At 41.4% G+C, this 23,645-nt stretch overlaps 2 protein-coding genes and 1 long non-coding RNA gene across 4 annotated transcripts in view; 1 reads left to right on the forward strand and 2 right to left on the reverse strand.

Moving 5' to 3' along the window:
- Window positions 1-4,756, reverse strand: part of LOC306841203 (protein phosphatase 3 catalytic subunit alpha) — a 61,504-nt gene extending 56,748 nt beyond the window's left edge. For both annotated transcript variants that reach the window (XM_079370926.1, XM_079370925.1), the window contains exon 1: window positions 4,431-4,756. In XM_079370926.1, coding sequence (XP_079227052.1) covers window positions 4,431-4,491 — 61 coding nt within the window. In that variant the 5' untranslated portion in view covers window positions 4,492-4,756. The remainder of the gene's footprint in view (window positions 1-4,430) is intronic.
- Window positions 4,757-6,889: 2,133 nt separating this feature from the next.
- Window positions 6,890-23,049, forward strand: LOC306841286 (B-cell scaffold protein with ankyrin repeats-like). The gene is made up of 15 exons (XM_079371082.1): window positions 6,890-7,078; window positions 7,396-7,797; window positions 9,764-9,897; window positions 9,996-10,134; window positions 10,246-10,388; window positions 11,474-11,588; window positions 12,194-12,390; window positions 17,270-17,333; window positions 17,606-17,830; window positions 19,566-19,625; window positions 20,392-20,576; window positions 22,386-22,428; window positions 22,601-22,630; window positions 22,841-22,920; window positions 23,029-23,049. Exons 1-15 carry the CDS (start codon window positions 7,042-7,044, stop codon window positions 23,035-23,037), a joined length of 1,863 nt encoding a protein of 620 aa, XP_079227208.1. The 5' UTR covers window positions 6,890-7,041; the 3' UTR covers window positions 23,038-23,049.
- Window positions 7,684-23,645, reverse strand: part of LOC306841287 — a 41,145-nt gene continuing 25,183 nt past the window's right edge. Inside the window, exons 2-3 of the long non-coding RNA XR_013781475.1 lie at window positions 20,507-20,596; window positions 7,684-7,770 (exon numbers count right to left, since the gene is read on the reverse strand). This is a non-coding gene — a long non-coding RNA (uncharacterized lncRNA). The remainder of the gene's footprint in view (window positions 7,771-20,506; window positions 20,597-23,645) is intronic.

Genomic DNA, 23,645 nt, shown 5'->3' on the forward strand with positions numbered 1-23,645 from the left:
GGTTTTCCTTTTCAAGCGCCAACCCTGGTGCAGAAGATCAAGAGCTTCCTGCTTCCAGGTCAGCTGTCTGACCAATCACAGGCCCCGGTTATCTACCGCTCCTCTGCAACTGCCAGCATAACTTTCAAATGAAGGCGTAGTCTAACTGTAGGTCATGTGCATGGAGGCCCCTTGGCTCATTCATTATAAGGGTATTAATGTTGAGGAAATGCGCTAACTGATAAATCGATTTCTTTATCAAAAATCCCGTAGATCGAAGGGCTTTTTTGTTTCGTGTGACATCAGACAAAGCAGCGCCCACGAGATGAACTTTTTCCTTTAACGGTAATTACGGGTCAAAACTCTTGTGGGGTAGTGTTCATTCATTTCAGCTGAGAGTTTGACGTTCACACAGATGGACTCATAAGAAAGACTTTAACTGACTGAAATAATTAACACGCTAAAAAAAAAAAAAAAAAAAAAAAAGTTTTTCCACAGTCGCACAAACCAAATGGCTTTACTCTTTATTTTCCATTCACTCTTTGAAGAGGGTTAAGTCAAGTGATGGAGGCAACAGAGCCGAGGACATTCAATGGGCTGCAATGTGCGGCGTCTTTGTATGTTCACAAAAAAAGTGGTTATGTTCGGAGTCTGACTCACAGGATGGAGACAATGACCGCTTATTTCAAACAGAACAGTCCTCATTCTCTGCGATATGTTGATTTAAAGATCTTAAAAATGACAGGTCCAGATTAACATTAGGAGTATAGAGTTAGCACAAATTTTGCAAAGCCATCGGGACAATTTCAATTGTTTGAAAGGAATACAAAAAAGTGTTTATTCTCTTAGTGAAAAGTGTTGTGTAAAGTCCACAACTCCCTCTAATGCCGACATAGTAGATCCACGAGTAAATAAATATGGTTCAAAAAGACTTGTGATTGAAGTCGACGCTTCCTTGAAAATGCCCTAAACACGCCGAAACTTGATAAACAGTTTTTGACATTAACATTCGCAAAGAATGAGAAACACCATGGGACTTCAGTCTTCACCAAAACATGGCCAACGACTTCGACTGAAGTTCTTAATTTACAAACGACAGGATTTGAAATCACAAACCGCCTCAGCAGTCATTACTCACTGAACTCTCCCGCTGAAAGAAAGCTAACGGTTATTGCACGCTAATGAGGAAATATTACTGAGAATAACAAGTCTCTGAGGAGAGCTCTCCATAAATGATCATTTTTTATGTGTCTGTGTTTGTACTTGATAAAAAAAAAAAGAAACACTACGGTGACACACATGTCAGACTGAACATGAGGCACTTCCATATGCAGGTGATCACATGTAAGGCAAGGATCGAGTATGTGGCATTACTTAATGTTCTGTTCTATAAATGACTCGGCTATCCAGCTGGGATCAGTGGCTGGCATTGGGCCGCTGTCACCACCGCCATCTCCGACCTACGCATGTCTGAGCACGGGGGCCTCTCCACAAAAAGTCAAATGTCAGATGTTATCCATCCCCACTCGCAGAGAAGGACCCAGGCCACATCGGGGGCTCAGAGGCCCCGCTCCTGAGCTGGTGACGGAAAAACACCATTACTGGGCTTGTTTTGCTTTGGAGCATGGCGGTTGTCATGATTGCGCCATGACAACCATATTAACAACTGTTTATTTATTTTATATCTAACTGAGGAGAGCTCCAGTACAAGCTTGTCATTTAGAGTGCAACTGCACAGCAACACTCTGTGTCTACATTCAGACTGTAGAAGTGTACGTATTTAATATGCCAGTGCGATGAATGATGCAAAACACAGCTTATCTGAGCTGGCAGAAATGCTGATTCATCAAAAAATAAATAGGCAACTATTTTTGTTGGGAGTACTTTTTGGGGCAGAATTTCAGATGATTGTTATTTCGTGTGAACAATGAAGTGGTCCTGACCTTTTATCATCTTAAATGTTTTTTGTTTTTTTAACTTTCAGAACAAAATGTCAGACAAAAGAAGCTTTTTAAATGTGTCAACTTGCACCGCTGAGAAGCTTCTTTTTTTTTTTTTTTCACTTTTTATGCACCGTTTCATTCAATTGGTTCACCAAAAGAAAGTCTTTAGCTGCAGCTACATGGCTAGTAAAAATATATATAGCAAATAAATTTAGCAAAAATCGGTCAAAATCTGCGGTATCCTCATTCAAATGACAAACTAATCCTCATTCAAATGCTGCTGAGCCAGGTAGGCTTTTAAAACCTATGCAAATCAGCCACGACAGTCAATCAATGAGCCACGATACAACAACAAAAGACACGTCTGACTAACACACAAACGGATGGAGTTCATTAAAGCGAAGGGCTGCATACTGGAAATTGCTCATTTATTCCAGTTTCTTTCTGTCAGGGATAAAAACTGGATAAAAATTATGCAACTTCCCCTGCCTTGGCTGATTAAAGTCCTGGGAGTAATTACTATGCGGCAGTGGCGTTCAGGGGCATTAGGATAATGCATTTTCAAAACAGGTGGATGCAAAGCACTTATGATAAGTTGGACCGACACCTTGTGGCAGGGCAAACTCGGCGGCTGAAAACAAATGACTTCACACCTATAGAGCCTGCAGTTATTTTGGAGAGGTGCTTTGTACACAGCCAGCATCCATGTTGTCATAATAGTGATGCATTACCAAAACAATGACTTCTTGAAACTTGATGAATGAATCATCGAGTTCAATGACTTTGTTGATCTGCACATCAGGTTTGGGAGTGAGCTCTCAGAGTCCCTTTACACACAGCCTCCTCTCTAATGACTAATCAATACGTTTCAACCTGATTAAGAGCCCAGCGGACGCAGACCGTCACTTGGCAGACGAGGGGGGGGGGAATGCAGAAGCAGAGACAAAAGCTATCTCGCTGCGTTCTCTGGTTTCAGAAGCGTGCACGACGGCAGGACGGGTCTCCCGATGATATTGTAAAATCTCTTCAAAAAAAACAAAACACACACTTGTCAAATGTATTTTTCATTAGCTTTCAACTTGCTGGAAGCTGTGGGGGGATGATCTCTTGAAATATTCATCGCGAAAGCACCCACGACATGTTGTGTAACGCTCTTTGACCATTCAGCCACATTTTGGTGAAGAAATACATTAACTGGTTATTTTATTTTGCTGGCTGCAGGGGGGGGGGGGGGAGAGAAATATTGCAGTTATTATGGTGAAACATTTTTCGAACGCCACAAGCTCAGCTGAAGAAAGCACTGAAGTAGAACTATGTTTGCGATAGAGCTTAGCAAGCCGGAGCTCAGGCTTGCCTTTAAGACAGCAAATGATCCCAGTCATGGTCTTTCAACCCTGTAGCCCTGTCGTTTCCAACTCAATCCGAATGTTTAATGGACACTGATGATCTAATCATTTCAACCAGTTTAACCCCAGCTAGTAAGCCTGAATAAAATTACTCAACAATTCCCTCTTCTGTGCACACTGGGATCATCGCACATGACATGTTGGGATGTACTGGATGGGGATAATGGATGCAACTGGTGCTGGAAACAAAACAGCAAATACATTCTTCTGCTTCTGAGGAAAAAGGCTTGAAATGAGTTTTCCAACATGGGGAAATGTAAGCTGGATTGACGTTAAGGTGCTAATATTCCAAATTTAGAAATAGACTTTGCTGCTGCAACTGAAGTGGAGCAACGCTTTTAAGTCAACGTGAAATGTCAACTGGCATGCAACCGGGCAGGCTCCGTTCGCTCCTTACTCCTCGTCCTAGGGTTAGGTCGTCTCGATTATGATCTTTATTGCGTTCTTATGGTGGACCGCAAAGGTGGAACGTAAGACCTGTAAACACAGAAGGCAGGAAGAGGCAAGCCTACATATCGCATCAAGCACACGATGAACCAAATGTGAGATTTACAAAACATAGGCGACTTCAAGTAGTATTATGCAATGGTGGGGGAAAAAAAGAAGCCTTTGGTAAAAAGCATGCTTAGTGATGCATGCAAAATATTGAGAAAAATCGCCCTCGGTTTGCATTGGTTTTGCAGTATGTGCATGCATGTTGTAAAGCGTTGTGCACTGTACATGGATCCAAAACGAGCACGCATCAGTCGTACTATTTGTTGCCAATGCAAACAGTGCACATACTGTACAGACAGACAGCGGCTGGATCACGCCCCGCAGGCACAATGTCACATATTTCTAGAAGAAGACACAACATTTTTTTTTTTTTTTTTTGCTCGGGGTCTACATAAGTGGAGTTACCCTCACTTCCTAGTTTACAGCTGCTGTCATAGCTCGGCTAACACCCTTCTTCCTCCATGACCAGCAGACACATTTCGACTACATTTACTCCTCCTGCTGCTGCTGCTACGACTGTGCTCACTCTGCCCTGCTTCTTCTTGGTCAGAAGGAAAGCTTGTGGCTGCGTTCTCCTTAACACACACACAAAAAAATATCCACTTACATTTCACCACCCTGTCCGTCGTAGATAACTTCGGTTCATCATTCGGCTTGTTTTCGGACATTTCCAGTGTGATATAATATTGAGATATAGCAGAAATGAGACTGAAAAAAAACCGGCCCCTGCGTTGCTCTTGCCCGAACAACTCTTTGAGTCTATCCGAGAAAAAAAAAAGAGACCGCAGTGATCTCACTCGTTCCTATCAGCGGCCAAAAATACTTGCAACAGGGTTACAATTTCACTGCTGGGGCTGTAGGAGCTGCTCTGTCTGATTTACTGTTACTCTGTATCAAGTTGTTTGAGCGCAGTGCGCAGCCTAACCTGCTCGCATACACAGGATCCGCCCTCCAGCTCACACCGACTCTTCCTATTGGATCTCGCTGTACATTCATTTTTTTTTATAAGGCCTGCTTCTGTGTCAATCTGATCTGGTATCAATAACTGTCAGGAATCACTTACACTACGTTTAAAATACATTTTCTAGGCAGAAAAAAAATGAATAAACAACAATTAAGAAGCTCTTTGTAAATGCACACATAATAAAGTATGTGAATGTGAGCTTAACAATGCATCCACTACTATACTATAGAATTAATGGTAGCACTTTTACATTATTTTACACAAAAATTAAGAGTTGCTTTTAAGCATATAGCAAGTGTGCTTCTTGTAAGTCTTTGTAGAGCACTTTTTAATATTTTTTTCTCCATGACTATAATCCAGAATTATGAGGCAATTACCCAGAAGTCTTCCCCAATAATGTTTTATTTCTGCATAATGGTTAGTACAGAAGTCAGGGAGTTTAAACCTTAATATGCTTTGCTCCGGAGGAGATTTATCAGGTGGCAGTACAACCACTACTGAGCCAAGCATATTATATAACAATTCAGTGACAAAGACTTTCTCACTTGTAGCTTGTAAAATAAAGTCATACTGAACTTAACAGAAAGTGTAGTATTCTAATTTATTTATTATTGAAGAAACACACATCATTTTAGAACTCTAATGAACTGCACTCATATATTCACGCTGGTGAGCTGATCAATAAAATACACATATTAGAAATTGCATTTATTATTTTGAAATGTATATTCATGAAAGATTTAATTCCAGACTTTAATGCAAGTGCTCTGAAGTTCATATTTACCAAGGATGAATCCTGCTAGCTCAGAGACTTATCTTTCTACCTTTGATTAGTCCATGTTTTTTTCTCTTGTGCCACCCACAGGAGAGTGTTAATAGTGCACACCAGAGGGTGTGTATGTCACAGGCTTACCTAATGGAACACATTTCCATAAATATTTTTGAAGAGAATATTACTGTTCCCAGGAAGACAAGCCCTTTACGTTTAGACGACAGAGCACCAACCTAAAGTCAAAAAGTTCCAGTTTCTGTCTCGATTGTTTACATAGGTGATGACATTATCAATAACCTAACTCACTGAGGTCATGTTTAGGCTGTTACTTCACATCCTGCTGAGATGTTCATGTTCTGCCTTTGTTAGATCAGAGCAGTCATAAAGTTTGTGTCTCTACATACATGTGAACCGAATGATCCGTCTCTGGTGAGTCACACGGTACTGTTCACGGCACCCACCATCTGCATAAAGTGGACCTTGGTGTTCACCTGCACATTTTCTCACAGTTGAGCTTTTCAGTCCCCCTAGTTCTGCACAAAGGGAATAAATGGTGGCAAAGTGCTATTAGCGAGACACTGGTGTGATATGAGTCAGTTGTTTGGCAGGTGGAGGCAGTTAATGAAGCCCTGAGTCTTTTTTCTCTCTCTCTCTCTCTCAGTGAGGGACTGTGCTAGTAGGTCAGATCATCCTCAGCCTTTTTTTTGAATGTCTGTCTGTGGTGGAGACATTAACACCACATCATTAGTGTTAACACACTTCAGGTTCTAGTTCTCATCCCAGCACCCGGAGCTCTGCAGGCTTAATTAAACTCTAGTGGAGACTGTGACTTTCTAATCACTTCTTGTTTGCTTTAAAATGACCTTTAGGATTGTTATTTTCTGTTTTTATTGTGTTCACATAAACACCTACTTTTGTGTGATTTTTACTTGTTAAAATAATGTTAAGTCGACTGGAAAAAGGGGAAGCGCGCGAGCTAACCCATGTCTTAATTAGACATAAAGTGACCTTTTCCATTTCACTGTGGTGCCCTCCACAGCGACCAGACATTATCCAGATATTGGCCTTTAATAACTTCATATTTTATAACTAGACATTTATATACAAACATTTTGTGTAGCAGGGTCGGTTGTGCAATTACCAGCCTGAGAGCGCAGAAAGACTTAACATGGATGATGTCAAAATCACAAAATCAGTTTGGAGATTTCCAAGCAACATTGCATGAAGTCAAATTAATTCCACTGACCCTTTTGCTAGGAATTGCTGCCATCACACGTGCTGATTCTTTTAAATCCCTTTTCTCACCCCCCTCCAAAAAAAAATCCCTTCACATCTTGATTCTCGTAACCACAGCAGGCTTTGAGTTAACAGGAAAAAATAGTGTCATTTCTTTTTCTGTTCTAGTGTAGCAGGAAACTCCCTCTTATCTGAACTCCTCTTAACAATAGCAGCACTGTTTTCCATGCCACTGTGGAGCGAGACATGCGGAGAAACAGTACTGGAGCCATGAGCCAGACAGGTAAGCTGTACCTCTGCATTATTTGGTATTTCATTAATTGCAACTTTCATTCCTCCTCGGCTAATGAACATGATGAATTGTGTTGGTAAATGAGTCTTGTGAATTTGCAAATCTCTTCAATACTTGGAAAAATCTATCGGACAATGCTGGCATAATACAGACCATCATGAAATGTCTTTATGTTTTCTAAATGTCAGTGCATTACAAACAGTGCTTCATATTCGATTACACTGTGATTCACTGTGTGAGAATGAAAAAAACAGAAAGTTACTGGGAATATTTGCAAAATCTTTAAATCTTGATGTTTTTTCTTGTAGCTAAGGAGCTGTTAATCATCTATGAGACAGAGGCAGAGCAATGGGCCTCCTACCTGCACTCAGTCTTCACCGGTCCAATCTCAGAGGCCGGGATCTACTGCTATGACATCACTGCAGAGCCAGCGGGGCGATGTCCGGACGACTTCCTAAGGCTGGCCGAGTACACCTGCAAGCTCCTGATCCTTTCCAAAGGCATGCTGGAGGGTCTTTGTCAGATGCAGCGCTTCTTCCTGGCCCGTGTTTTGAGTCCTGCGGCTCGTGTGGTGGTTCTGCTGTGCGGGGTGGAGAGTCTGACCCCGCTGCTGGAGCTGGTGCCTCTGAACGCAGACGAGTGTCTGCAGATCTCCAGTGAACAAGATGCTCATGAATACCTGTCTGCTGTCACGGATATTGTGAAAAAAGGTATGGCATTAGTTCACAGTTCCAAGTGTAGATCTTTGATAGTTTGGGCCCCAAAATATCAGAGACCTCCTGCAGATGTCTTGGCCCTGCCTGCACTGAAGAAATGTAACATAAATGTCTCTACTAACGTGTGAAGAACAAAGTAATTGTTAATTAGGGTATGATTCACTGGGCACCAGTAAGTAAGAGTAAGGTAGGACATCGCTCCAGAGTTCCCGGTAGCTCTTACATTTGGTATCTTGAGATAATTCCTTTTTTCCCCTGGAACCCTGTGGGGGGAGGGGGGAGGGGGGGGGGGGGGGGGGGGGGGTGGCAATCTGAATATCCAACAACATTTGAAACTCTAAATTTATTATTAATGATATCAATTAATGTACCTACCACATTTGTAATGTTACAATCGTTATAGCAAAATCGTTACATGAATACAAATTACTGGAACCCAAGGCATCATTGTTGTAGTCATGGCACCTATATAAGACTCAACATGACGAATGTTTAAATGCATGACAGAAAAATAAAGCAGCATTTAGTCCTTATTTGTATTCCAGTCTTGCAAAACCAGAAAAGAATCACCCTCTTCACAGCAAACCCTTCTTTCAGGAAAAAATGTCACATGGCCTTGCTGTTCCTCTGCTCAACGTGTGAGCAGAAAAGAATGCTCATTATCTGTGAGCATGCCTGAGCAGCAGCTTGGAAACCTGTTTACTGACTTTTTTTTTTTTGCAGGGAAATGTGTGCACTGAAGATTGACATCCAATTTTTTTTTTTTTAACAGCATCTTCAGAGACAGCTTTAGGGAAACTGGTACATATGTCCACATCTGCCCCACGAACCATCCTCTAGCTCCTTCCTTGTTTTTCCAAATAGCACTATTCGTATAAGATCATAAAGCGGAGGAGGGGGCTTGTATTTTAACAGGTGTGTGCAGGAACAACATCTGATGCAAATAGCCCGTCTTTCCTCTTTGGTCACCACTGACGACTCATCATGACATGCAAATTCAAGTGCACTCTGCATCACTTCACTACACTGATACAGTGAAGAGGTTCAGGCCAAGAGCTCACGAACAGTTATATTTTAACCCAGAAGTACCCTTCCCTATTCATAAAGGACGCTGTTTGTTTGTTAGCTCATACAACAGACGTGTGGGCGAACAATCAGTTCTTGTGTTCACAGGGGAAGTAAGTGCACTTTTTGTGTGCAACCACAAACGTAAAAGAAATAAAAGACGTTTCATATAGCTAGTTAATCCTTGCATTAAGCTGCGCGGTGGTTGCAGGGGTTAGCGCTGTACGCTTATCTAAAAAGACCTGAAATCTTTTTGAATTTTGTTTGTCAGTCAGTCGGGACTCGGGTCGTGAACCCCAGCTTTTTCTGTGAGGTAACCGACTTACATCTGGGCGATAAGTTAAAGGGGTGTTAACACCCTCACGGTAATGCTGCCTTCACACGCTCCTCTGAAATATCTTACAATCCCAGTATTGCATTCGTAAAGACGACATACACACTGTTTAAGTGCTATGGTCGGAAATAAAGTGCTAAAAATAGATGCTAGAATTATTTTTCATGGCACATGTTGGTAACTCGGTTTCATAGAAATGTCCCAATCTCCCCACCTGTAATTACGTCTTTGGAAAGAACTTGTAAATGCAATAAATACAATATTTTGAAGGAGCATGTGAAGGCAGCAAAATATTGTAATATATGCCAGAAATACAATGTTTTGCTCGGTGCTTGAAAGGAGTATTGTTGACTTATTTGACTTATCTTTTTCAGCATATTATTTACATTAAAGACACTGAAGCTGAGGCCTGATGGGAATGATATAGCTTCTTCAGCATGTTGGTCATAAGAACACTATAGGCGGTATAGCTATGGTATCTGAAACTTCTTTTGCAGGCATAACTGGTACAGAATTTAGTTTGATGATTTACGTATGTCTCATCTTTTGTGGGCGTGTCAGCCTCAGCAGCAAATGTCAACCCTTTAACATGTAAACCATCGAGATCAGAGCAAAACATGGCACAAAAGCAGTCGACTGAAGCCCACAGTGACACGCCAAGCATGGTGGTCGTTCCTTCCAGAGTGCCTTGCGGGGTGAGACACTCGTGTAGTCTGTAGTAAGCCATTTCTTTTTTCATAAAGCATCCACAACATTGATTAGACTGCAGCTCACTGTACTGAATTCTTGGCAGAGCTCTATGGAAGTGTTCATTCTTTTGAAAAATGAAGCGGCTGGCAGCGACACTGAGGTTGAGTTCACTGGTGAGAAGCAGACAGTGAGAGCGAAGCCTGTCCGCTGGAATGAGCAGATCCTGTGCATCAATGCACCAGGTGAATGAAATACAAAGAAATGCTGAGTGTGTCTTTATGGAAACATTTATACTCTAAACCTTAATATTCCATTTTAAAGCACTATAGTTTCTATTTATTTTGTCACTGCAGATTTTCCAGGAGGAAATGTTGGAGTTACTGTGTATAGCAAGGGAGTGCCACTGAGCAAGGCACAGTTGCAGTACTATACCAACATGGAGGAAATCACCTGCCTTCTGGCCATGGCTGCAGACCCTGTTGATTTTATGTGTCAGGTAAACCCAATATCTGAGAAAATTACCTTCAATAAGCCCAACACTTTCAGCAGCATATTTTAAAAAAAATCAAATAGTTGTGTTTGTACAGAAACCTGTACAATTTGTATGTTAGTCCCCATTTGCAATCATCATAACACAAATGGATTTGAGCGACCACACATCGTGCTTACCTGACCATCGAGGGCACTGGAGAAAATGACCAACCCTGCCTTTAATGCATTTGAAATCTCTGTTGACACTGACGAATTTTGACAAATAGAAGTGTTCTGGTTGTCTTCTTGTGTTCGAAGTAGTATTGTCTACTGGCATTTCAGCAGGCGACGACTTTGGACACACTCTGTGTGGAGAGCAAACGGAGCAGAATGCAATCCACCCTGATGCAATCCCAGAACCCATCAGCAGAATCCCACAATGTATTTTGTGCAGCAACAATACACTAGCACTGAACTTTTTCTAATATGACAACAAGGGCGTGAAACCAAAAACTACTGGTCCAGTACACAATAGTTAAACTTCTATCTTCTGTAAATGTATATAAATAACATTTTCACCACTGGTTTAGTGATGTAATAAGCTCATATGACAGCTGAGCAATTTTCTCTTTCCTTGAATTACTTTGTGACTCATCCTTATGTAACTCCATTATTGAAATTAGTCAAAAACACAGCCTAAATCTGATCCACTTCGAGCCAATTTAAGGAGGTGGGGGGAAAAGAAGATACATTGAGTCAGCATATATCTAATGCTTATGTGAGCTACCGTTTACAGTCTCTTCTCTGCTACTGAAGAGACGGCAGGTTTCAGCTTTCGTTCAGTCATGAACACTTGATTTGATTGGGTGTCTTCTGCTGAAAAGGCAAACTTCGAGCAGAGCCAAAAGTTGACTTTTGCCAAGTGAACTTCAAATAAAACTCAGCACTTGCTCAGTTGGACTTAAGTATATGTGATTATAGTTAACCTGACTGCTTAAATTTGCATCTTATATTTTTCACTTCTGTAGATTTGATTTTCTTTGCAGCTTTACCCGCAGAAGTTATTTTAACCTCTGGTGTGCTTGCAAGCTGTCTCTTTCTCTGTTTCAGGCTTTTCAGGAGTCGTCTGTGGAGAGGCTGGATCAGAAGTTGTCCTCGATGCTGTTGGAAGGAATGCCCACCAGGGGCTTTCAGGGACTGAAGTTTGAAAACACACCTGAAAGAGGTAAAAAAAAAAAAAAAAAAAGAAAACAAAAAAAAACTGCATTATTCATTACTCGAATCTGTATACATGTGCTACAGGCTCGATAAACGTTCTTGTGCTTTAACATCAGATCTAACCACAGGTGCTGGAGCAGGAGAGGAGATATTTATCAAAATAAGTCCTTATACAAATGCCTACAGCAAAACAGAATGTCCATTAATTCCTCCCCTTGCCCTCGGAGCATGTGTTCACACGACAATGTGGTTTGAACAGACCTCTCACAGTTGGAAAGCATTCTTGTTGCATGATGGACATTAGCAACTATGAAAGGAAAAGCCCTTCATTATTGCTGGGCTCATTATGTGGCAGATTGATGGCTTCATCAGCCTCTGAGATTGATCCTTAACTCTGCTAAAAAGGGCACAGGGAAATGTCTCCATGATAAACAAGTCAATAAGAGCCTCCGAGGTGCCTTTCTTCAACTCTCCTGATTGTGTTAGATCGGGTCAACTTCAAGTTATCACCTGTAGCAGAAGTGTTGGAATATTTCAGGCTTTCAGCTGCTCAGTTGATTTTGAAAGTTGTTTCCACGGGATCTAATCGGAACTGTTAAATCTCCCTGTTAGAGCTCCACCCCACAGAGGTACCAACACTCCTCCACTTTGCTGCCCAGTATGGACTAAAGAGCGTCTCCAGCCTCCTCCTGCAGTGTCCAGGCGTCGAGCGAGCCCTGCACACAGCTAATTGCCACAGACAGACTCCCGCTGAGATTGCCAAACATCACGGCCATCCAGAGCTACATGTCTTATTGAAGGAAACACTGGTAACTATTTCCTTATTGATTATTTACAACTGACACAGAGATGATCCACAGAGATTATATTTTATTAGCTCTGGATATCTCAATCCAGTCAGAGTTTATCCTTGTTCAAAATTATTCTTTGAGCTTTATTGAATCTCCACGCAATTAAGACATTCCTCCAAATGTCGATATCTGATGACAGCTGCTCATGTTAAGTGATTTGTGAGCTAATTAAAACATCCCTAATGGCTTTATTTGTCTGGTTGGACTTAATGTCATTTGAATGGAATTCTATAGTTTTTCAGTTTGCCACTGACAGCTGAGGAAAACAACACAATGCACCTTCAGCTTGTGAGGTTTCACAAACTAAAGTGAAGTGCAGCACTCATGAATGCAATAACACACACCAATACAGCGTGAGGACTCTGAGTGAGTGGTGCTTTATCAATAATGAACAGAATGGAGGATGGAGAGGATAGAAAGATGGAGAGCGCTGAGAGTGACCTGTATGTCAGGGGTGACCTCGCTGCCTCCTAACCAGTGCCTTTTCATCCAGCTCATGTCACAGACAGTGAATTGATGATAACACCCCCCCTTCCCCTCTTATCCTGAATATGTTTGGCCCGTGAGGTTCCTAATGGAACTCCCCCACAGACATTAGAAAGGCTGTGTTTGTTCATGCATGCACAGTGGTTCAAAGCGCAGGGTCGTCTGCATACATTCAGACAATTAAAGCAGCCACTAATGTTGAGATTTTCTTGCCTAATGGCTGCCATTTTCTCGCGTTAATATCCAGAGCCTCCTCACTCTAAAGCCATTGTGCACACATTGTGGATACACAAACACAAGAGCAACACGTTGAATAGCTCCCTTCCATGCATGTTTGTATGTTCATTTGATTAACATGAAAGACACTCACATTATAATGTTTGTCCTTTTTTTTTTTTCCATTATTAGTCACTGGTCTTTCCACTTCCAAGAACTATCCTATTTGGTCTATGCAAAAAAAATAAATAAATAAATAAATAAAAATAAAATAATAATAATAATAATAATTGAAATTGTTAAATGAAAACGTGTTTCCAGGGGTTTTTAGTTTCAGGTGGGTGTGACTTGTCTCTGGTATTTTATTGTTCTTCTACCTCCATTTAACAGCCAAGCCTTAGCTATAATGCTAATGCTTCCAGTAGCTTCTTCTACGTATCCAAAGTAAACTGCTGTGGTTGAAACTGTAAAAACATCACTTTGGTTTATTGGTTAATGCAAATATATATAAAAAGACTTTTTCAGTTATTGCTGGGAAGATAGCTTATAGGCTAGCTATTTCCCACTTTGTCTGCCAAGTTAAACAACTAAAAGTGTTAACGTCAATAACAGTACTGTCCTTAACGTGGTATTCATCTACTTATCTTACAACCAGCAAGAGAGGAATTAACTATAAGATGGGAATTATACAATCACTAAAAGTCCTGGATCAAAAAGTTGACAGAAAAAAGCAACAACGCATTTTTAGCAAAACATGCTACGCTATCTTGTTTCAGGACTGTGGGGGGAAATAAACTGAGGGATTGAGAATTCAAAACCTGGACAAATTGAATTTGTTTTCACTTGGTGGAAGTGATCATTTTAAGCGTGTGTCAGCAGTTGAATAACTTGAGTGTGGCATGTTATGTGGTCCATCAGTTCGTAACAGATCGGAGCACACGGTTCATTCATTCATGTGAAAATCTCTGCTCTTATCTCCCATCTCCCCTTAGAGAGACTGACAACATTTTACTTTCTCTGACGGTCTGGATCAACATATTGAGAATCCCCCCCCCCCTGGGGAAATTTAGACACTCCAACAGCTGTTGCAAATGTATTAATCCCCCCCCCCCCCCCCCCCCAAGCAACACTGCTAATTGAGAGTGACTGCAGATGGAGCAAGGTTTGATCAGATCGCTCTAGTGAGTCAAAGTGCTCGCTGTGAGACTCGGCGCTAACAGAGGAGCAGCCGAGTCAAACAGAGGTCTCCCCACAGGGACTTCTACAAGCCTATAGTTGTAAAATAGCAGACAGATCCGACGTTGACATTTCTTTGCGGTGTTTCTTGAAGGGTAATTAAAATTCGTCTCGACAGCTCAAACTACAGACATACTGTTCTTGTTTGGTGCTAACCAAAAAAGAGTAAAGAGTCAGCATAGTGGGATTTGTCCGAGCTCTTTTTTTTTTTCTTCTGCAAGGCATTTTCATTAACTCATCTGCAATGTTTCCCCCCTACCTCCAATTAATCAACCCATGATGCATCAGTGATTTGGGCGTCAGGGTAGCAGCACTATGTCAATAAATCCTAGATGGATCGGTCCCTCGCTTCATACCCAGGCTGAATCACTCACAAGGCCTGCGTCAGATCAACTAGTCTGCCTTGGCACCGTACTTCTTTGTTAATTAGCTGTGAACTGCTCCAGAGGGGAAGACTGAATTATTCAGGGTGAGCAGAACTAGAATACAAATATAGAAAACGCTACAGAGTTATCTCCTGTTTACGTCCTTACACTGCAATATTGTGTCTGTTTAGGGTAATTACAAACACAAACGCGCATTATTGAATATTTTGTTCGTATACTGAGTCACACATTTGGCAGAGTGTCACTTGGCACTACACGGACTCCTCTGCTATCAAGATCTCACTGTGCGCTCTCAGATGTAAATACAAATTATCCTGAAAGTGTTGTGTTCCTCCACAGACTGCAAAGAGCTATGTTCTGCATGCAACGTTTGTGTACAGAGCTCCTACAAATTGGTGGCATCCCATCCTCTCGTCCTGATTCTACTGTCCTTGTTTTGCATGTAATGTTTGCATGGTCTGAGAGTGCGTCATCATTATCAACAAACTCCACTGATTTGATTATCATTTGAATGATACGGTCATAAGGACAAAGACACACTTTTTATCCCTGAGGCTATACTGTATCATTTCAGTTCGTCTGAAGTTAAGATACTCTTTCTGCAGAATCCAGGCTGTAATAACGATTGGATGGATTGTCACAAAGATATTTTCTTTATTCATGGTCACCAGCATATGAAGCCCTGTGCCTTGGCTAATGTCCTTATCTAGTCAAATAAGCAAACGTAAATTAGTGGTTCCAAACCTGCCTCCTCGAGGTTCGTCAATCCCTTCTCACTGTGATGACTTTTACTCTTTGACCATCATGGTTTGGTTTTTGGATCAGTAGTTGAAAGTATTTCAGAACACTTCTGCTAGAGTTGATATGGTCTTACAGACGTGTTCAGTGTTTCTCCACCTGTTGTGCTGACCACTTCTTCTGTCCCCATGCTTAAGAATATATATTTTTTCTGGCTTTTTCTTAAGTGATACAGTAGATTCCTGGAAGATCAAACACTCTCATCCCTATGTCTTATCCACTATGTCCAAATACAGCCTGCGTCCTGCCACTGACAGCCTGTGGATTGACCATTTCAGCTGCTGAAAAAAAGGCTGATGCCTCCTTATCCTTCACTAGATTTGCTTGAGATTTGTGTGCTCTCGAACACAATCATGCCTGCTGTTTAGTCTGAAGCACTGCTGCTCGGATTGCAGCAGTGAAACTGAATTTGTGTGGAATGCCCGGGGCTCCTGCAGTTTCCAACATCTGTAAAAATGACTTAGCATTTGTGTTTCGTAAATAAATACCCTTCCCTGTCCAGAAATCACCTCTTAACATACCACATGGAGCTTAAGCGCAGCATCCAACTGTTGCATTTTAATGTTCAAGCTGGGATGGTAATTAACCCGTCCTCTCTACCTGTTGAGCCTGTTAGGATCCTCCACTGTTTAGTAATGGATTCATGGCAGCCAATAAGTAATCTGCAGTACCAGGAATAGTGTAATATTGTAATTGAGTCATGAGTGGCTGTGTTGCTTGGAAACTGCCCACAGTGTGGTGTTGGTTATGTGGAGGATAGTCTGATCAAAGGGAGATATATCACATAGAACCTGCAAGATCTAGATTACTTTTGATCTTTTGATTTCATAACATGTTGAATGCTTCAACGTCGAGTCCCCACAGCTGATTTCATACACAGTAATAAAGACAAATTTACATGATTTTAACTTTGCTTGGAAAATTTGAACTACATAACATTTCAAAATGAATGGAGCAACTCCTTAGGGTTTCACATCATGATCAGAAGTTCAAATATGGCAGAACCATCAGTGTCAGTCTAATTGAGGGTGCAGTCTAGATATCACGCTGATGGTCTGGAATTGCTCACTAAATGATATGTTTGGACTGAAAGGGGAAGATTGTCTGATTTCATAATTACCCTGATCATACCGCTGTCTGTTCCTCGGCATGCTATTAGCAAATAGGGCCGATTCTGCAGCGGCTCTGCTGTCAGAGGGAGAAAAAAAAAAACTGCTCACCGTTAGCCAGCAGGCAGGGTTACAGCACACCTCTCTTATGACTCTGAAAATGCTTTTCGTCAAGTGAAGTCCTCGCAGATGCAGTGTGGGAGAGCTCAATTAACAATGTGGACTTTGTCAGAGCCGACATGAAAACACAGAATAGGTATCAGCCTGTTGTGAGACAGAGCTTAGAAAGTGCTCGGAGGATAATCAGCCGAGCTTTTATGTGCCATTACTGTGAAGTGGAAGGAGGATACAGGTGAGGAAATAAGCTGACAGTGAGGATCTTGTGAGCATGCCGAGGAGGGATTCACATTCTCAAGAAAAGAACATCAAGATTTGTCAAAAATGCTTGAATGCCGAGACGGAAAATCCACTTTCACATAGCAAACCAGGGCCTTTATGTCACATATTAGACATTTCTCCTCTTGAGGTCTAAACTGCTTCTTTAAAGCAGTTTATGTGTGATTTGGACAAGGCATTTAGGCGCCTCTTCATGCTCTCTTATTGCAGAATATGTTCAACGCCGGCGAGGCCAGTGGTGATTCCAGTGTTTACGAAATGATGTGCACCGCAGGTGAGTGAAAGGACTGATGGGAAGTGGAAGTAGGACAAAGAGAAGCCGGTAATGAAATTGTTTTTATTTTCCACCGCATCATTATGCTGGGTTGCCGATCATTTCCGACCACTGAATATTTTCCCCTCGCTGATGTGAGCGCCATGTGGCGCTGCTTCCGATTAGCTGTGAAATGACAGAGGCAAAAAAAAAAAAAAAAAAACAGCATGCAGAACTTCAGCATGACTTATGTGAAGTGATGCAGTAAACACAGTAAACATGATGTGCATTAGGGACTCCCTCTTTCACAGATGTGCAGAAGGAGCTAAAAAGAGAGAAGGAAGAGGAGGAGGAGGAGGAGGAGGAGGAGATCTACGCACCACTGGAGGTGAATGATGAATATGACAGCATGCTGAACTCAACAAAAGCTGTTATTATCGCCAATCGCCCACCAGCACCCACTCCTCGGCCTGAGAGCAGCCATGTGAAGGACGACAAAACCCTGTACATCACGAAAGGTAACTCATAGACACTTGGTTCTTTGTGTTGCACCCTCCAAACAACAGTAATGATGGAGCTGATTTGGAGTAAAAAGCAAACACTAAGTTATGCACAGTATGTGAAGGGGAGTTGGGGAGATCGTGTGGGAGGGAGGAAGTGCCTGGAATGTGCATTGCCATTGTGGAGTGGAGCGCTGCTGAATAAAGCAGTAGAGGCTTTTTTTTTTTTTTTTGCAAGGCAGTTTGTTTTGATCCCATAAACCAGGAGAACACGGCAGCTCCACGCTGCAAAACAAACAAAAGCGAGGAGAGAGGAGAGAGAAAAGAGCCATTTGCCTGCATCGAGAGCCCACGGCTCCTAACTGTTCAATTTCAGCAGCTTGAATATTTCACCAAGATGAAGCATCCAAAAGTGACTTGTATTATGAGAGCTTATAAATCTTTTTTTTTTTAAAAGGGCTGAGACTTCTCTTTTCCATGGCTAATGCAAAAATGCATCCACTACAGTATGTCGTTATTAGCGCAGATAATATTACACTTCTGTCTTCAGAAACACACATTAGGATTAAACAGGCTGCTTCTCCCTTCGTTGTAGTATTTTATTGAAACTCTCTGTCCAATAAGACTTGAAGAAAAAAAAAAAAAAAAAGAGAGAAATTGAGTGCACCACTGAACTCTCCTCAGCTCTCCCAACCAGAGAGGGAACTACCAGGCTGCCATCTGCAACCAATCTTGGCCAAAACCAAGGCCAAGTCAGCCAGAATAAGTCATTACACATGTTTTCCATCGTCCTTGTCCCCAGAGTGCACAAGAGAAAGAAGCCCAGGGATTCTGAGGTTTCCATCTATTGAGACAGTGCAGCTTCAAACCACACAAGGATCACATTTTTTGCTCCTTACTCCCACTGCTGCAGTGAGAGATGTGAGAGAAGAGATGAGGCTTGCTGGAGGATTAGGAGAGGAGCCAGTTATTGGAGACCAGTGCACACAGTGGAAATAATGAGGAGTTTTTCTTTTGTTAGCGGCGACGTCTCGAGCCTGATGAGACTGAAATGTTGCTGAATGAAATCCAATCCAACAGAGTGGAATTACCATGCATGGACCGAGCAATGTACACACTCCAAAGTAATAGCCACAGTCACGTGACACGTCTGCAGCTAGTACTCTACTCGATATTTCACTCTGAATCGAGACTGACTCGAGAGATAGGGCATGAAGTGGAAAAGAGAGATGTTGTCATGGAGGAAGAAGAAGTCAGAGGCGGGATTTATCTTGCAGGGTGTGGATGTTGAATCCTACTCCAGCGTTGGTCACATAGCCGCAGATCCACCGCCTCAGACAGCCGCACAGTGTAGCCTTTCATTGTGACAGCTCACTACCAAACCAAAAGCATCATTCAGAGCGACTAATTCAATCCAGACATGCCTGTGTGTCTCCTCTGACAGAAACACAGATTTAACATCCTGCTTAACTCCTGCTATTTCACAAGTGCTGTTGTTGTTTTTGTGACAATAATAGGATTACTTTTTGTTATGTTGAGATTTTAAGTCAATTTGTTGTTTGTAAGTTTAGGGTGTGGCGCCATCATGTGGAAAAAGTGTTGAATTACAGCAGCTTGAAACATTTTGTAGCTTTTAACAGGATTGTAACATCTACAAAATATTGTATTGACAAAAAACGTTACATGAAATAGTTAAATGAATTTTATATGATATAAGTTTTGGAAGTGTATATAAGCTGCACTGTGTTCACAGTGTTCCAGAAGAAGACGCAACAGGAAAATGCTGATCTGTATTCACTTCCAACCAAACAAGGTGCGTTCAATGTGACTTTTAGGCAGAAACACCTACAGTATGTGTCAACATCTGTATACAATATGCCTTTATTAGAATAGAGACCAATGTGTAGGAAATGTAGCTTGGTATAACGTGCAAATAAAAGGTCCACATTAGGTATAAGATAAAAACTAAATGGTATGTTTTCATGCATCCTTTATCTTAGACTTGTTTAATGAATTTAAGGGGCCCAAGCTTCTATCATCACTGTCTGACTATTCATCATGCTCAAACATAAAAGATGCAGTCATTAGTTTTGGGGTAAAAATCATTCATTGATATGTGCTGGCCCTCCCTCCTGTGAGATCTGCAGATAGGAACAGCGGGACTTTTACTGTGCCAGTTATTTTCCCCTGACTTCTCACTCGTCATTACCTGTTCAAACATCCTGCTAGGTTGAATTAGTTAATGTGAATTTTTTTATAGACCGATTTCGTTAAATGCATTAAAATTGTGGTGATCACCATGGGGGTGGGGGGCAGTGAACGCAGCCGTTATGAGCCCACGAACAGTAAAAAAAGCAATTTAAAAAAAACAGGTGACACATTTGGGTGCCAGAAAGAAGAAGCTAAATGTTCTGCTTGGCTTTATAGGGGACATAAAACTGAGTTCAGAGTGTTCCCTAATGTGTCTTATTTTTGTAACATTCAAAAAATAACTTAAATCTACTTCTTGATAATAAATGTCTTCTTCTGTAATGTGGTGCACCCATGTTTTCACTGTTGTTGTTTTCCTTTAACTGCAGCACGTGAGAGAGAAGGCAGCATCTCCTCCACCTATGACACCTTTTCACCGAGCCAGAGGGACGGGCTTCAGCAGCTGGTTGAGCTCCAGCAGAGGGGGAGAGCAGGTTCACTCACCGTGGACGGGAACTCGGAGCGCTCCAGCGACCTGCAGCGGGGCCAGAAGGGAGCTGATAACATCCGACAGGTACAGTGATCACTATCACACTGGATTTGGAAAAAAAGAGAAAACAAATATATAAATGTTTTATTTTAAATTCATAGTCATTTAAATCTGATTCAGAATAGTGTTTATTAATAAGTAAGTTTAGAATCATGTCATTTTTCATATAATACTCTTACTGTCCAGGAACTAAAACAGAAATAAATACAAAAATGTAGCTTTTAAACTATATTAAAAAAACAATAAAAAGGTGCAATGGAGGACTGGTATGGTTGTGCAGCAAGTTCATTTTAAACATAAAGCCGAATACATAAATGAATCATGGTACTGCCAGTTCATTTAAAGACTGCATTTATCAAGTCAAATCAAAGTGACAGCGGGCCAGCTGAGGACACCTGCTGGTTGGGGAGGGAATTACAGGAGTTGCCAGAGCTGATTTAAAGCAACCAGGATAGTAAGACGGTGTGTGTGTGTCTGTGTGTGTGTGGGGGGGGGGGGATATTGATATCCACTAAAGCCCTGAGCTTCCAGATGTCCAGAGAGATATTTTTTTACGCAGCACATTTTGAAACGTCACAGGAGGTAAAACACAGGTGAAAGTCATAAAATTGATGATGGCTGAATTCCACGTTGCTGCTTCATTGTTAGTGATATTAGTAACACCTGTGCTTTTCAGATGACTCATCAAAAAGGCAGCTGCGGAAAGAGCGTTTCAGAGAATGTTAAACAATGGTATAAATTAATGTTGAGGATAAAGTGTGTGGGCACGGTTTTAGACCTAATATAAAACTCCAAAATCTTATGGATGACAGATGAACTTACTCAAAGACAAACCAGGCAGGCAAAGTAGAAAAGGCAGACTTTAACAGGCAGGGGATAACAAGCAAGGTAGGAGTCAAAACTACAGGCAGGCAAAGAAACCAGACCATGAGAAAGTAGAAGAGCCAAGAAACAGGAAAGAAAACTCCACAGTCAAAGCAGGAAGAAAAAACTTTAAACTGGAACATCTGGTCCACAAATAAAGTCCCCTCTGTCACGTTAGATGTTTTCTTACTGCATCGACAGACTGATAGACGCCTCCTGTCTTACACAAAATAAATGAATCCGCAACTTACCTGCCGCACTGTTTCACTGATGACAACATTTCGATCATACGCGTTCATCATCGTGACTGAATGGTAAGTGTTTTGAGAGAAGGCAGTTGAAACAGGTGAGCAGGTGGTGATGCAGAAGAGGAGAGAGAGAGACTCATTCCCCGGGTAAGCGCGCGAGTGCTCACCGCTGTCCCGCTGTGAAATCGTCAGGTGTGCGTGAGGCATCTCGAGCCCACTTATCAATGGCAAATTATGCAAATGACCAGGAGTATACTGAAGCAGCAATCAAGGTTTTGAAAAAAAAAAAAAAAAAAAAAAAAGAGAGAATAAAACAAACATAATCTCTGCATGGACTCGGGGAAGGAAATTGTCACCCAAATAAAATGACGTGTTTTTCTGACAGTTGACAAAGTGATCACATATATAAACATTGTAATAAAAGAAATGCAACACATACTGGAGGTATAGGCTTTTCCCCCCCTTATTTATATAAAGGAACATCTTGTTTCCAAGCACGTGAAGTGAGCTCTTCCAGAAACCAAGACCAAACTCGACTCGTTTGATCCCGAGGTTCAAACTTTTACAAAGGTTACACATTTGTTTATGTGAACTCGGGATCAGACAGGATTTTTTTGAAGATTGATTATTGAAGCTGAAGCACAAAGCGTGTTCACTTGTGGTTTAAATGTCTTTTGTATGTTTGGATCTAACCTTTAAGGTCTGATCTTTGTCCCTGTAGGAGAAGTCGAGTCAGCCGAGAGTGGACGACGACGGTGTGTACGGTAAATATTTCGACATCCTCGGCGTGCGGGTTAAACTCACCTGTCATCTGCTTTCCTGGAACTTAACACATAACTGAACTCCATTCTGTGCAGCTAAAGTTTCACTGTGGCCTGCAATTTAATTGGTTAAACTGTAAACTGTAAAAGGCTGAGATATCTTCTCTTTCCACAGATCAAATCGACCTCGTCCATAAATCACAGAGTGAGTGTTTCTAAACGTCAGCATGCGCAGAGGAAACCTGTGTTAGCATGCCTTTGTAGTTCCTCATCTCTCAGTTGCAGTGGCGGGGGATTAATCCTCTGGGAAGTACTGCTTAATCCAATCCCCACAACCATGTTTTGACCCATTGAGTTTCCCTCCGGCTCAATGAATGCTTTCATTTCCTGAACACTTCTGATCATTTACCTGCAGGTGTTGAAGTGAACGCAGCTCGAAGAGGAAGCCAGGCGGGGGAGCCTGAATTCTACAGCCAGCCGCTGAAAGGACAGCATGTGAGTCGACTCCTTTATGATGATAGAAAGATATAAAAAATAATGATTGGACGATTTAAATCGGCGTGAACAAACCAGTGACAAGTATTCCTCTGAATTGCTTTGCAGTCAAATTGATTTTCAAAAAAAGGTAAGACTGAAAACTAACACACACACACACACACACACACACACACACACACACACACACACACACACACACACACACACACACACACACACACACACACACACACACACACACACACACACACACACACACACACACACACACACACACACACACACACACACACACACACACACACAATTCTGACTAAAAACACATTGAAATATATTAACAGTACAGATTGAGCCCAGCTCATTAATCATGTCTTATTTCTATATTTCCAGGCTCTACTGTTCAATATGGACTCACTTCTTCGATCAATCATTCAGTTTAAAAATGTGATCAGTCAATTGAATTGTAGTATTCAGGGAGCTTTGTGTTTAAAAGCGATATGTGGTCAAGTTTTGATTCAGGTCTTCTGCTTCTTTAATAGATTTTACTTTTTTTTTTTGGTTAGAAAAAACACATTTTCTCTTTCTGTACAATATGGACACTTTTAAATGTTTTATTCATAATTGATTTCATTTGAATAAATTCATCTTGTGAATGTTTCCCACTTGAACAACCTTGGTGATTTTGAAGATTTAACTAATTTAACTAATACTAATCATTGTTC

This window comes from Symphodus melops (genome assembly GCF_947650265.1).
Source record: "Symphodus melops genome assembly, chromosome: 20".
In the NCBI taxonomy this organism is placed as follows: Eukaryota; Metazoa; Chordata; class Actinopteri; order Labriformes; family Labridae; genus Symphodus; species Symphodus melops.

Excerpts from the sequence above, each read along its gene's own strand:
- LOC306841286 (XM_079371082.1), top strand. The coding sequence starts at position 7,042 with ATGCGGAGAAACAGTACTGGAGCCATGAGCCAGACAG. Across the intron at positions 12,391-17,269 it reads TCTTATTGAAGGAAACACTG|AATATGTTCAACGCCGGCGA; the intron begins GTAACTATTTCC and ends CTCTTATTGCAG. Across the intron at positions 22,429-22,600 it reads GGACGACGACGGTGTGTACG|ATCAAATCGACCTCGTCCAT; the intron begins GTAAATATTTCG and ends CTCTTTCCACAG.